The following is a 14,610-nucleotide window of genomic DNA, read 5'->3' on the forward strand; positions in this document are numbered from 1 at the left end:
GGGAACCTCAGTGTTCTTAAACGTCACGCCATATTTAGGGTTTCGTGAATGGTGCAACGTGACGAAGCGATGAAACAAGCACGGAATAAGAGCGAGCAAAGAGTAAGTGGGATTTGTTAGCAATGAAAGCACACTGCCAACACGTGCTTCATCAAGTCAGTGCAGCTGTATAAACCAGGATGCTTCAACATCTGTCCAATTCTTTTGTTAATAAAAAGGGGTGCACCGATCACAATTTTCATGTCTTTAAAAAGCCTGACCTGCTGATACAGATTTTTTGTTAGTTTGTTTTTATAAGTGACAGCATATACCTTCAATGTTCCAATCTTATTTTAATGAAAATCATTGAACAATACATGTGATTAATCGCGCCGATTATTCCTGTCACCAATTAATCAACATCGGCCAAAATGTAGCCGATTATAAAAATTTTTGCTCCACAGAGATTCTGTCACTCCTGCTCCTGTTTGTCTGTGTGTTGGGCTGCACACTGCCCGAGTGCCCGCCCCCTTCGTCCACCATTATCTAATGTAAGACTATAGAATGACGTTTTAACATCGTGTTGGTTGCTTTTTTGTGAGATAAACAGAGATAAATGGTACTGTTAATTCACACGTCCACCATCATCTAATGTAAGAGTATATTACGGCTTTTTAACGTTGTGTAAGTTGCTCATTGTGTGTTTACATTTTTAACTTTTTTTATACTTCCTGTGTTTAGAGTTTGACTTCTTTATTTATTATTGTGTTTACAGCTGTTCTTATTTATCATTGGTTTACACTACAGTTCTTATGTTGACAGTTTTATAATTTAAGTTCCTTGTTTTAATCTAATAGTGTTCTGTCTCTGTCTTGAATCATTTGGGTATTATAATGATTTGTGATTATATACAGTATATATCCTGTGTATATCAATTAATTTATTATATATATCAGCCTATATATTGGATATCAGCTTTTTTTTGCCCCCGGGTATCAGTATTGGCATCGGCCCCTAAAATCCCATATCGGTCGGGCTCTAATGTGAAGCAATAAAATCTTCATGTTTCAACTTAAACAACCAATAAAGTGTTCTGAGTTTTAAGTCTCAGAGCAAAAAGCAACAATGGCTGGCTGTTAGACCTTCCCAGAGGTATACAAGATCAGTTTCATGGAATGGGCCGATCACCCATCACCAATCACAAATCAACGATCCCCCAAAATTGGCCGATTGATCGGAGCATGTCTATTAATAAAGTAAAAAAAAAAAAAAAAAAGGAAATACTTGACAGACGTTTGTACAGCTGCTAAATAAAGATTTGAGCCTTTTGCTTTTTAAAAGGAAAAGCACAAATATCCTTCACTATGCAAAAATTAATGTGCATTGTCTGAAATTATTTCAGCCTGAAAATAGATTTCAAACTGAGAAACAACTAGGGATGCACGATATATCGGTATCAATATCAGTATCAGCCGATGTTGGTCATTTTTTAGCGAACAGGTGTCGGCTGATATTTACTCATTGGCTGCTTCTCTCATCTTGGGCGCTACATCCTTTGATCCTCTCCATGGTCGTTTTTTCTCATGCTAGCGCCACTCTTTCTCTCTGAACTACCTCGACACATCATCTCAGATTGTTTTTTTTTTGTTTGTTTGTTTTATACCAATATAAGTATCTGTTATTGGCCATAACAACAATATTAATATCAATATCGGTATCAGCCAAAACTTTCATGTCGGTGCATCCCTACTGAAAATGTGAGTAATAGATTTCAAACAGAGAAATAATCCCGTAAACATACAATAAATAAACCTGGACTTTACCTGGCTTTAATGGGGTCTCTGTTTCTGCGGGCGGAGGCTCAGTGTTAGACGACAAAACCAGAATCAGTGCGTTCTTGAACTGGTCAAAGTCAACCTGCAACATAAGAGATAAAAAGATATAATCTTACATGAACGTGAAAAGATTCATGCAATGCTCAGTATGTGAGCACAGTGAAAACAGCCCATGAGATTCCTCAGACTTGATGTAATTTTCTGTGTCAGGGTGGAGGCTGGGTGTCCCTGGAGGTCACACTCCAAGAATCAACAGCTGCTAACCCTGAATATGCTGATTTTCTTTGTGTGCGGAGGCTGGCGGCTGCCGGCTTTACATGGGGGGTTTCTTTTTTCACTTTTTGTTGGATGCCATGAGTCTGCAATCAGTTCCCTGGGCCTCTGCAAACTTTTACCCGCCCACATGCAAAACAAAAGACATCCGTCTGTCCACACGCTTATAGACAAATACAAAAAGTGTGGAGGGAAGGAGTAAGGCACATGTCTCGTCCTTCAGCTGTACATCAGAGGAAGATAAGAGCAACATTCAGCAGACAGAGGATGCAGTTAGAGCAGTGTCCTCTTGATTTTGTGCGTTTCCACATTGAGCATCCTCAGAGAAATGCATCTTTGAATGGTGATTAGCCTGCTTGGTTGTCTTGGTGTCAGACACCTGTGATCAGCCACATTTTGTCCTCAACATGACGGCAAACAAAGCACCGAAAATATAAAGACCTGAGAGCTTAGGCGTCTGCCCATTCACAGGACGCAGAGGACCCTTCAAGACCAGACACCACTCTCACTGTCTGATCAAAAAAGCTGCACACTAAAACAGAATAATCATCACGAGCAGAGGATCATCTCACCCTGGCAGTGAGGCGGTCCTGATCCTGCAGCAGCGTGTGAAAGAGAGCTGGTGTGGCATCATCCAGGTGCAAAGACAGACAGAGTTCAGAGAGTTCCTCTGGGCACAATGAGCCCGAACCGCTAGCATCGAAACTGTTAAAAACTTCTTTCAGGCGCTCCTCGTACTGGTCCTGCTCTTGGCCGTCATCCATCCCACTGGACAGCAGCCTGCCCTGAAAGACAGGACAGAAAAATACCCATTTAATCTCACTTTCATTAGTTAACAGATATACAGAGAGATGGCAAAATCTTAATTTGCCGGAATAATCTGCAACTTCACCATCATGTTGAAAGTATTAAGTATTTCTTAAACATGAAGCTGCAGATAATTGCGAATTTTCTGACTTATTTACAAGTCTAAATCGATAATCTGTAGAAAAAGTTTTGGGTCTGATCCAGCAGATTGTTGCCAAGACAAAGGCCACACCGTGTCTGCGTCGTAATCCCTGAAAGTAAATGCATCGGATCAGTTTAAGTCCACTAAAGGTAATTGTTTTGGCGGCTGAAAAGCTCAGATTGTTGTTTTCAAGTGTCTAACAACATTATACAGAGGATTCCTGCGTGATAAAACCTGGTTGTAAAAGAAAAAGATCAGTGCATTTCAGGTTAGTTGATTTACAGTGACTTTTTGTATTTTGAAGGGTTTGATTTGAAGATTCACAACATAAAACAAAAATTGTTGGGCACCAGTTTGGCGTAGTGGTCAAGCAGCTTGGACTAGTGTGGAGTCTGCTGTGTCGCTCCCTTTTTGCTGTCTCTTTCGGTTGCCTGTGGGCGGAGTTTCACTGCACCTGAGAGTACATGGCCAGGCTCCCAGGTGTATTATAGCATGCCCCACGCATCTTTCCATTTACCAAACAACAGTCATACATATTTACTGACAAAAACTCCTCATTACCTCTATGAATCATGTGCTAAGCACTGTATTTAGCAAATAAACTATTCATTTTGGTTCACCTTGTTCACCGCTGAGTGTAGTGTAAACACTGAAAGCAACACGTCTATGTGACTATCAGGAAACTGACTATGAATGTGGGAATTGAGTTAAGACTAAATTTGTGGGTTATTGAAAGCTTCATACTCCAAAGTAGCATGGAAGTTGTTCATAAAAAAGGATCTTACCTTCACAAAATGATCCATCTCTGTCGAGATCCTTTCTACACAGATGATAGAAACTAAATGAAACAATCTGAGCCCATCAGAGGCCCAACAGCCACTTTCAGGGAGGTTTTTAGATCAGGCACCCTTTCCCTGAAAGATTACGTAGCAGAGAAAGCAGTTCATCTTCCGGCTGAAAGAATCGACCGCAGCAATCCCAAAACTTTTGGACCCCTATAGTCATTCAGACTATCAAAGAAAAGGGGCCCGAGCTGAAAAAAAGCCCCTTTGAAAGATACTCACAAACATGCTAGAAACATCCATCAGAACAGCGTCACAGAGTGACAGAGCAGCAGCACACTGCTCCTGCGACATTTGCGGCGGAGGCTTTGGCTAATCCAATTAGAAAGATTAGACAATCAGGTAAATTGATAGATGTGGCCAAGTCTGAGACCGCCTCTGACTCTGTTTTTAATGGTTTTAGCAGGGATGCTTCATGGCTTGTGCGATTTAATCCGAGGAGTATGTGAAAGGGAAATTTCACCTTGTGCACACAGGCTGGCGTAATTAAAACACATTAAAGTAATTTTTCATTGTTTTTAACATCAGAATTTAAGGATGTTTGATTGAGTTAAGCTAGAAAACAAACACAAGCATGTTAAAAGTTTCACTCCTTTTTTTTGGAGTTTGCATTGGAAGACCAAGGACGGTTCGCCAGAGTGGCAGTGAACCAAAAGAAGAAAGCAGCCAGGGACTACTTGGGAAGGTCACAACAAAGCCTTGAGCCGATATTAACTGATTGGCAGCATTGGTTACAGAGACGTGGACGAAGATGCCACTGCTCAGATTAAAAAACAATGAGAACTGCCAGACAGAGCGCTGGGCTTTTTTGTAACCCCAAATGACATAACTTGCATACGCAGGTGCACAGGTCAGCCGCCAGAGGCTTAACACAGGGAAATGTTGGTCATGTAAGTCAACATGACCGGAAATAGAAATGGAGAAGCAACTTCTATTAGACTTACAAATACTTTACGCACCATGAAACACATAAAAGGAGGGCTGTTACAGATAATTTAATAAATCAAATAATTTTTTTTTTTCTGATAACTTTAAAGCTCCTGTGTGGATGTTTTTATTTGTACTAAAACACACTGAAAATCATAGTGATGCCGCTTTATGACCAACAAAATCAAATGAAAACAAAAGCAACACGATGCATTATTCCTTTGTGGTGGTTATTCACACAAACTAAAAGTTCCTCGGAGGAGCTTTAAATAAATCATCTCATTTTCAAAACATTTTAAATCAGTCAAATCAACCAATATTTGACGATTTCACTGGAAAAAACATAGAGATGCCTATTCTGAAAACTGGCTTTTGTTCTAGTTTGGGATCTAAGTGACTTAAAAAATTGTTTTGGAAATATCATACATCATGTAAGCTGTCAGACATGGGAAATGAGAGCAAAACCATGCCGACAGTCATTTTATAACTTGTAAATTTGCTCCAACGTGAGTATTCTGCTTTGTTTTGGGCTTTGAGGTGAAGTTCAGGATAAAAAAGCATATCGCTCGATCCGCTGGAACAAAACTTCCCTATGTGAGTCAACACAAAGAGCCTCCTGACCCCTGCGTTTCCAGCTGCTCCTCGAGAGATCATCAAGCACCCCAGCCAGGTGTCCCCCACACCCCACAGACTCGGGGTACCCATTCACCCAACAACAATGGGGACAAAACCAAATCAGTATTCTGCATCTGCACATACGAGCCACATATGAAATGTAGGAAAATCATTGCTCAGCACAATGGAAGCTTTGGAAAAGTTGGAGAAATTGAAAGTAAAATCTGAAAGTGTATAAGAGATCAACCTCAAAGCACTTTGCTCATGCTGTTGCATTGATCTAGGCACCAAGCAGCCTCTGAGCCAATTATCCCAGCAGCCCTCATGTTTGACAAGGAGGATCACGGCGGCTGGGGTTTGACAGCTGCTGCTGCGGCCAAAGAATCACTCAAGACCAGGTCACAAGAAAGAGGTTAATCCTTCACACCAGACCAGCAATAACTTATACTGAGGTGCAAATCATTAGCAGAATTCAGTCTGTACACACCCTGGTAAAAAGCCTGTAGTAAGATCTGATGAGGGAGGATGATACAGAAAAAACTGCTGTCCAATTCAGTCAACAACAATACAATATCATCATATCTATGAGACAAGGCGTCACCAACTCACTGAAGAAGCAAACTATTTCTGAACAATGTTAAAAAAAATTTAAAAAGTAAAATTTTGGGTGTTTTGGAGAGATTTTCTTAGATGATTTCACATTTTTATTACAATTTTAACTCATATGGAGTAAAAAAATATTTTGTCAGTTTGTCAATCGTCCATAGCTATTATTTTCATGCAATAAAATCTAAGTCAAAGCCTTTTATGAGCACCTCTGATGAAACTGAAGGATAAATGTACATGTTTGTGCTACAGAGAGCAAACACAATTCTAAAAACTATGACAGTTGTTTCGTAAAATTAAAACCTTAAACGGACTTTCAAACCAACTGTCAGTCTACAGGACAAGAGGAGTCAAAAATGCGTTCATCGTCTCTAAGCAAAGCCTTTGTAGCATCTCTGTTTAATATTGTATTACTACGTATACACCCAGCAATAAAACTGTTTAAAATGTGACTAAATATAACTTTAAAGTTGTTCATGGGTCTGGTGAAAAAGATAACCACTTCTAAAGCAGCAAAACAATTGAGGCAGGTTGGTCAAAGGACGATTTTAGAGGATAGTGATGGAATAAGCTAACCAGGCTAACGCTGCCTTCAGTTGCTGCTCGGATTGTCCCGTTCCCCTCGTAGTTCTTTCGATTTCGATGTGTTCCCTAAGTGTATTCGTACAATAACAAAAGAAATGGACGCTGAAAACTGCGCATTTCTTGAGTCACTTGAAGGTTAAAAACGAACAACTTTAACTCAGCAGTATCGCTAAAAAGTAATGCAAATGAAAACCGCATTGAGGACCTAATTCGGAGACGCATTTGCGTTATTTTTTCAAGGGGGAAGTTCGTTTTTCCGATCATCTTGACACCACGTGAATGTGACATCCAAAATGTTTCAATCTCTGTCGAACAACCGCAGAAAAACAGCGGAATTCAAAATCTTTGAACTCAAATTTTATACACTTTAAACACTCACCAAAGTCTCTGAACCTGGATGAAACTTGGCTCCTTTTCCAGCTGATATTTGGTGGTCAAAGCAGGTTGTTAAAATGAACTTTCACTACTGAACATTTCCCCCGCTGTCTCGTCGTGGTTCCTCTCAGATTCCTTTAGATGGACAGAAGCTGGTAGTTTGAGGGGTTTTGTAAATTCAAACAGCAGAAGAAAGTTTGAAGTTTTACAGATTTGGCTGCTGTTGCTGCTGCTTTGCTGTGTGCCGTCTGTTGTGTATCATCCTCTTCTGGCTCCTGTAGCGGATTTTTGAAAAGTGTCTGAGAGAGGAAGAGGCGGTGACCAGGAGCTGCGTCAGACTGTCCGGACACAGTCCGGCCCCCTGTGGACCAAAAGCGGCACATCTCCCTACTTTGGTGGACAACGAACCGTCCCTTGTATTACAGCTAAAAACTTAGGGGATGCAATGCACCCAGTTCACCCAAAATGAAATTTGGATTTGCTCAAATAATAAGTCCCAGTTTTGAAGGATACTGATTTTAGGGTAAAAAAAAGCAGTTTTGATGATATTCAAGATCAAGTTCTAAGTACGAAAGAGGATTGAGACCATTGATAACCATTGATGATGTCATTTCTTCCATCTTTCCTTTAGCTTTCTATATTTAAAAAATAGCCAGAGTTTGGACTTTTGTTAAGAAAATTCTGACTTTTTCCCCCTATTTTTCGCGAAAATAAATCTGAGATGTGATTTTAATGCCAGCATTCTTGGGGAAAAAACTTAGTTTTGACTTTATTCAATGAGCACAAAGAAAAAAAACTTCAAAAAAAGAATCAGAATCATGACTTTGGATTTCCCTTATTTAAGTTTTGAAAGAATAAGGTCAGAGTTGACATTTAAAAAAAAAAAAAAAAAAAAAAAAAAACACACAAACAAACAAAAAAACTTTTAACACTACCTAAAAAAGATCCTATTTTAATATTTGTATGTTATTAATATATATATTTTTTTTATTTATTAATTCAGTACTGGCCAATCTTTCAAAAAAAACAAAACAAAAAAACAACCGTTAATTTTAGTGGCCCTTCTTAATACTGGCTATGGGCCCTGATCCACTGCAGTTCAAGATATGTACATATTGCATTGTAATACAGTGAGATAGCTAGAAAAAATATAGACAATTAAGCCCACATCTATATGTGAACTGTGCGTGAATTAGTAGGACAATGAAGAAAAAAAAATGGTAATGCAAAGTCAAAAGTTCAACTGGTTGGGTCCAGATAGTTGTACTTCTTAATGCTGTCCAGCAGATGGTGCTGTTCCAACCCCCCGGCTTACGTCAGTGCAGCCCCGCCCACACCTGACTCTCCTCTGTTATGTTCCGGTGTAGTGCCCGGTCTCCAGCTAAGGACAGATGAGCTAAGCTACACAGCAGCAATCGGTCCAAATATTGCGCAGGTACACTGCACTCTGTCATTGTCTGCCAACAAATGGACTAATATGATGCCAGCTAGAAACCGAAAAGTTTCCTGTTAGTCGGGCTGAAATCGAGTTCATTCTTTGCATTTAAGGTAAGGTTTTCCCTTGAACGTGTTAATCCCATTGATTGAGGAAATAAAATATGTGGGCAATCATACTGAACGCTATTCACTGAAAACTTCGTTATCAATTAATTATATGGATACTAATAACGCATTAATAAAACCCATTCGTGGGTATTCATTATTAATTCTTACAGGTCATGTCGTGAAACTGTTTTTCTGGTTTTACCTGAATGCATCTCAACTGGAGAGTAATATGCTTCACGTTTAAGCAGAATATTTCTAAGCGAAGTAAAGGCAGTATGTATGTTTCTTTTATGTGCTTATGTTCATAATACACATGAGCATATAGAGTATGAAAGTGTGCACATATATGTTTAATTGGTAATATGTAATGTGCTGTCATCTGGATGCACAAGTATGCATGTTTTCTGAATATGGGTGCCAAATATGTTTAGAAGTGCACCCGGAAGTTGTTTCAGTGGGACAGTATATTTCAAAATAAAATGTCTGTTCTTCTCATGTCAAGTTTATTTGATGCACTTGTGTCCCTGTCTACCCAAGAAAGCTGCTGCTCTTTGTTTTCTATTCTACAAAAAATTATTACTTCCTGTCACTTGACTACTTCTTAGACTCATTTTTATTTATTAGTTTATTTTGAAAGGGACAGAGTGCAACTATTTAGCTGTTCCAGAGGTAGATATTAGCTGATTACATCTGTAGTCCTTAGCCAAGTAAAGTTACACACAAAATACAAGAGAATACTTTTGTTTTGAAGTGGTGTAACCGGAAGTAGTTGTGCACCTGTTGTAGTTTGCCCTCGCTTCAGATAAACAAACTATTTCAGGTGTTTTTCACCATCAATGTCCACACTTTTACGGCTTATGTGATTATTTTGATTGTTTCATGGACAATTTTAACATGCATGTGATAGAATAGATGTGTGTGTGTGCCCGTGTGTGTGTGTGTGTGCACATTTATTTTAAAGGTGACATTTTTAAGGATTTTTAACACATAGTCAGTCTTAAACTGCTTTAACATGAACATGCTTCCTACTTCTATGTTGCCTTACACAGTATCTCCTTTATGACATGTCTGAATAGCTGCATTTGATGTAAACCAATGGCAGCAGAGGACTGGATTAGTCTCAGATGAACGTTGACCTCTTTTCTCTGTCAGAGAGCTCTGTACTGTTGTCTCACAGCTTCGCAAGAGTAAAAGAACTTTTATCATCCGTCTCGATTGCAGATTTTGTTCAGCTGAGGGAAAATAATCCAACCTGCAGCTGAAATGAAGAGAGCTTTGGCGTATCTGATCACTGCATATGCTTCAGTGCCTGTCATTCTCTACCTGTTCCCCTGGATACTGGGCCATATCATATATTCCCATCTATGTAAGTAGCGTCTTTGCAGTCTGCAGCTTCACTACATGTAAGATCAGTATTTTTGTATTTTTTATATGGATTTCTAACTCTTTAAAAAAATCTCTCTTACCTCTTGTGCTCTTGTTGGCTGCAGTGAGGTTTCCATTGTTTGTAGATCTGCGCAAACCTGAAGATGTTCTAAACCACACGTGCAACTTCTACCTCAACACAGAGGACGGCGTCTCAGTGGGTGTATGGTAGGTCATTTGGTCTTCCTGTGTTGTCCAGTTCATGGATAAATACTTGAGAATACTATGAGCACATGTTTGGTATACATCGCTCTTGTTATTTCTGTTGCACAAAACCTACCGTATCTTCAGACACAGACGTTTTTGTTTGTGCCACTTATCTCTTGCTCCCTGTCTTTGTCTCCCTCAGGCATACGCTCCCTGTCAGCCAATGGGATAAGGCCGTGGGGAGAAGCCCTGAGTGGTACTGGGAGACCCTGGGAGACGGCAGTCCTGTTATTATCTATCTCCATGGGAACTTAGGAACCAGGTGGGATGAGAGCTGCAGAGTAGAGGCCCTTGAATTGGCCCTAATGGAGTCTAGAGGGTATCAAAGGCACAATGCACTGAGGAGGTTGTGAGTCAGGGTAAATGAGCCACTTGTTTGTTTGTATTCATTCTTGTGTTGTTCCTGCAGAGCCATACATCACAGGGTGGAGCTGGTGAAGGTACGGTTTCAATAAAGTACATTCATTTCTGAAAAACAGTTTGACTTTGAGCAATGCTTACATTTATTATTTTATGTGTTGCAGATTTTAAGTGCTGCAGGGTTTCATGTCTTATCTTTAGACTACAGAGGTAAGAGGCGAATTCTCCCCTTTAAATTTAATGAAATTTTCACAATTTATCTCCTGATTTAAAAAGCTTGTGACCCAAAACACCTTTGCTCTAAAACTGTTTATCTTCTTTTCTGCACCCCTAAAGGCACCAGCAGCAAAGATTATGAGAAATGTCCCCCTAGAATCTTTGAATAGTGTTTTCAGATTTCTGTTCTTACTGTTTTTAATGGTTGCAGATACAATAATTACCTTATTTCCAAAAGAGGATTTGTTTGAGTTGCATTCATATACTTTATACCACGAGGGTGCTTTTATTTTGAAATCACACATCAGTTAAGCTGCTTGATTTATGGACAAATTCAAAGAATGTTTCCTCGTCATTGTGACATGCAGCTAACGAGTTCTGCAGGAAAAACTGCAAATAAACCAAGAGTAGGAAAAGCTGATTCTGTCAGTTTAAGCCTGGAGGGAACAACTTTATTTGTTATTTATTTTTCAGAGGTTTTAAAATAACTTACTACTCTTTTCAGCAGTCTAATGGGTATAGAAATCCTTAGTTATTTGAATTTTTTAAGAGAGCTGCCTTGTTTGTAAAGAAAATAAAGGTCTTTCAAGGGACGAGTACTGAACTAGGTACTTTTATAGGCACCGAGCAAATTCTGTCAAAAGTACCGGGTAGTGATTCAGATAAAACCTAAAGCATTGCAAAGTTATGTATTGAGAATGAATATGTTAAATTGAAAAACTTTTATAGTTTGATATTATACAAATTGGTACTTTTCACCACATAAACACAAAAACGTACCGAAAATGGGAACTGTTGAGTTTCAGTACCGATCACCAGGCACCAGGCATCGGTATTAATCGTTTCAAATGGGAAAGGTACCCATCCCTAGGCCTTCCACCATAGATCTTATAATCTCTGTACACACCATATCACATGCCATGCTACAGCAGCTTAATGTGCTTTTTCACAAGGTTTTGGAGACTCCACCGGGGAGCCGAGTGAAGCTGGACTGACCAGTGACGCCCTCTACCTGCACCAGTGGGTAAAGAAACACAGCAGAGGGGGACTGGTCTGTCTGTGGGGACACTCGCTCGGCTCAGGGTTCGTTTGTTTCCACATGCTCTGACCAGTAACACGTCTGTCCATGGCATTAATTTAAAAAAAATCCAGTAAGAAGTTAGTACATATGACTGTTTGTTTTCTTGCAGTGTGGCAACAAATACTGTGGTGAAACTACAAAAGCAAGGTGAGTTCAACTCTGTTTAAGCACTGCATAATCATTTCAGACACAGGAAATTTGCAATGTGGCCTTTATTTTGTCATTTTGTCTTACACCAGGGTCACATGTTGATGCTGTAATACTTGAAGCTCCGTACACACGAATTGGAGAAGTTGTACGCAACCATCCTCTGGCTCAGGTGAGAGGAATTTATTCCTTTTCAGAAGCAACCCAAAACAAATGCATTCAAGCTTAAAGCTATCTTTGAAATGTCCTCCTCAGTGTTTTATCCTTACAATTTTTGTGTCATTAATTGCAACTCTTTCCCTGCGTTCCTTTCAGATTTACATGTTCCTTCCAGGATTTGAGAGCTTGGTTCAGCACATTATGGAAAAGAACAACATTGTGTTTGCTAACGATGAGAAGTAAGCACACTTCTGTCATCTTGACTGACTGTAATAATTAAAATATTCAGTTAATGACATCCTCATCTGGCTATGAATTTATATTTTCTTCAAACCTGCACAGTTTAGAGACAGCGACCAGTCCACTTCTTGTTCTGCACGCTGAGGATGACAACATTGTTCCCTATCACATGGGTCTGAAGGTATGGCTGACGTTTGAAGTAATGTCCTTGCAGAATTTTTCTAATCCTTTCTGAGTGACTTTGAATCTTCTGTCTTCAGCTGTACCAGATTTCACTCCAGACAAAGGAAAAACACAACTCGGCTGTTAAGGTTGAAATGATCTCCTACAGCGCAAAGCTTGGATTCTCCCACAACAACATCTACTTAGATCCTGATCTGACAAACGCGGTCAGGTAAGTTCAGTCTAAACTACATCAGACAGAATGAAAACTAGGAAAAACGAATGATCCAGCTTAGAGTTAAAAAAAAATGTGGTAAATGAATGATTATGTGACACAAGTGTGACTGTTTGTCTGTTTCGGTTTCAGGAAATTTCTACAAAACGCAAGCCAGTGATTGTCTCTCAGTCCTCCAGAGAAGATTAAACTTCAACTTCAAAGTTGAAAATCTGACAAAGTAAAAGCCATTTTGTAGAAAAAATGAGGGGGCGATGGGAAAAGTCTGGGTGGCAGTTTTTTTTATCTTCTGTTTTTTGTTTGCGAGTTAAAGATGCTATGAAGAGGGTATTTTTTTGATTGCACTCCCTCGCCACCTTGTGGCCCGGAGTCTCCGTACACTGTCGTAAATTACTTTTAGTGAGGTGTGTGTTTGTTTTGGAATTAAATGGAGATCAGATCAAAACAAATTTTCTTTGTTCAAGACAACTTTTTACTGGATACAACTTACTGAGATAAGGTATTTATCAGTACAGTAACGTAGCGCTACCGTTTGAATCGTAACATCAGGCAATCGTTGTAGCAGCCGGCTGTAATTAGCGCTATCAGCTGATAGACTCTCACGTTTGAACAGACCACTGCAGAATAACTGCTGACTGTGGGTTGGAATGAACATTATCACAAAGAGTTTAGCCACTGTTATAGAGTAATACAGCCTGAGCTAATGGCTAATTAGCATTTAGCTCAGGCTGTATCAATCTCCCATTTAGCTTTCTCCTGCTCTTCTGTTCCTTTTTTCTGTCTGACAGTTAGGCTCCTGTGCCCACTATCACTACAAAATTAATCACAGAAATTGTTTTCAAGCAGAGAAAAACACAGATCTCTGTGTTTTTCTCTTCTCACTACTAAACTTTGTCAGCTGCCGTGGTGTTGTCATGGAGACCTAGACGTGCCGTAAATCAGAAGAGAGGGGAGAGGAAACTAAGACAGTATTAACTAATTTTGGTGGGTCGATTGCTCATTCTCAAGAATTTATTTTTTTAACCTTGTGGCTTACATTACTGTGCAGGATAATCCTTTTTAAAGATTTTATTATCTGTCAGCAATAAAACGTTCTGACAAAAAAATGGTTGCAGGGACAGACGGATAGATGTTGTGTCTAATATTGAAAATACAAAAATAATATTTTCTCAATTAATCTAAGAGCAGAAAAGCATCAGCAATACCAAGAAAAATGGATTTTGTATGTAACATTGCAGGATTAATGAGCCACTACTGTATGAACCAACTGTAGTTTCATTACCATAACATAAGGATGTACAGATGACAAAAACGAAGAGAAAAGAAAGGGGGAAAGTGGCCGCACAATCGTATTCGTTTTCATGATTATTGACCTGAGTTTGGCTTTTTCTTACCTTTGACTCTTCTCCTGTATTGTGTAAAACCTCATTCAGTTTTACAACAGAGATCATTTCTCCCATGGATAATTCTTATGTGTCTGTTATGTAACAAAAAAAAAAACATCACACAGATCACGTAACACATAAGCTTTTATTTCAAAACTACTGTGGAACACAGAGATGACAGGAGTTTGGTGAAGTTGAACCAAACCCTCTGCATCAGTCTTAGAAATACGTTCAGTCTGTCTGAGAGGATTCAAAGATCAGGTTTCATGTGTTCAAACTGTAAATGGGAAAACTGATCTAAGTAAAAAACAACAAATAAAAGCAGATTTGTGCACCGTTTTCCCTTTAGTGGCTTGGTTTACTGCATGTGCTGTTTCTAAAAAAGCTGTAACAGACTATTTTTAACTCTGACTCTTGTGCTTTCAGAATAAAAAGTCTCAGATGATAAAAAACCTGCAGATC

The 14,610-nt window shown here is 39.2% G+C and overlaps 2 protein-coding genes across 3 annotated transcripts in view; one reads left to right on the plus strand and one right to left on the minus strand.

Annotated features, from left to right (window-relative positions):
- nin (ninein (GSK3B interacting protein)) overlaps positions 1-7,308 on the minus strand; it is a 29,027-nt gene extending 21,719 nt beyond the window's left edge. Inside the window, exons 1-3 of one of the 2 annotated variants that reach the window (XM_074692797.1) lie at positions 6,991-7,308; positions 2,660-2,872; positions 1,803-1,896 (exon numbers count right to left, since the gene is read on the minus strand). In XM_074692797.1, coding sequence (XP_074548898.1) covers positions 1,803-1,896; positions 2,660-2,851 — 286 coding nt within the window. In that variant the 5' untranslated portion in view covers positions 2,852-2,872; positions 6,991-7,308. Of the gene's footprint in view, positions 1-1,802; positions 1,897-2,659; positions 2,873-6,990 lie in introns of those variants that run through there. The other variant, XM_074692798.1, reaches the window with a different exon arrangement.
- A 1,039-nt stretch (positions 7,309-8,347) lies between these two features.
- LOC141807038 (lysophosphatidylserine lipase ABHD12-like) lies at positions 8,348-14,600 on the plus strand. The gene is made up of 13 exons (XM_074692801.1): positions 8,348-8,534; positions 9,753-9,897; positions 10,022-10,124; positions 10,306-10,425; positions 10,573-10,603; positions 10,688-10,733; positions 11,693-11,822; positions 11,930-11,967; positions 12,060-12,139; positions 12,283-12,365; positions 12,469-12,547; positions 12,627-12,760; positions 12,896-14,600. Exons 2-13 carry the CDS (start codon positions 9,795-9,797, stop codon positions 12,921-12,923), a joined length of 975 nt encoding a protein of 324 aa, XP_074548902.1. The 5' UTR covers positions 8,348-8,534; positions 9,753-9,794; the 3' UTR covers positions 12,924-14,600.
- Positions 14,601-14,610: the final 10 nt, after the last annotated feature.

This window comes from Halichoeres trimaculatus, unplaced genomic scaffold, assembly GCF_033239565.1.
Source record: "Halichoeres trimaculatus isolate MK-OKI-2021-1 unplaced genomic scaffold, fHalTri1.1 fHalTri1_scaffold_17, whole genome shotgun sequence".
Taxonomy (NCBI): domain Eukaryota; kingdom Metazoa; phylum Chordata; class Actinopteri; order Labriformes; family Labridae; genus Halichoeres; species Halichoeres trimaculatus.

Bases quoted from the DNA above. Each gene is read 5' to 3' on its own strand.
- LOC141807038 (XM_074692801.1), top strand. From the start codon at position 9,795: ATGAAGAGAGCTTTGGCGTATCTGATCACTGCATATGCTTCAGTGCCT. The intron at 10,125-10,305 runs GTAGGTCATTTG...TGTCTCCCTCAG, and splicing joins GGCGTCTCAGTGGGTGTATG to GCATACGCTCCCTGTCAGCC. The intron at 12,548-12,626 runs GTATGGCTGACG...TTCTGTCTTCAG, and splicing joins CCTATCACATGGGTCTGAAG to CTGTACCAGATTTCACTCCA.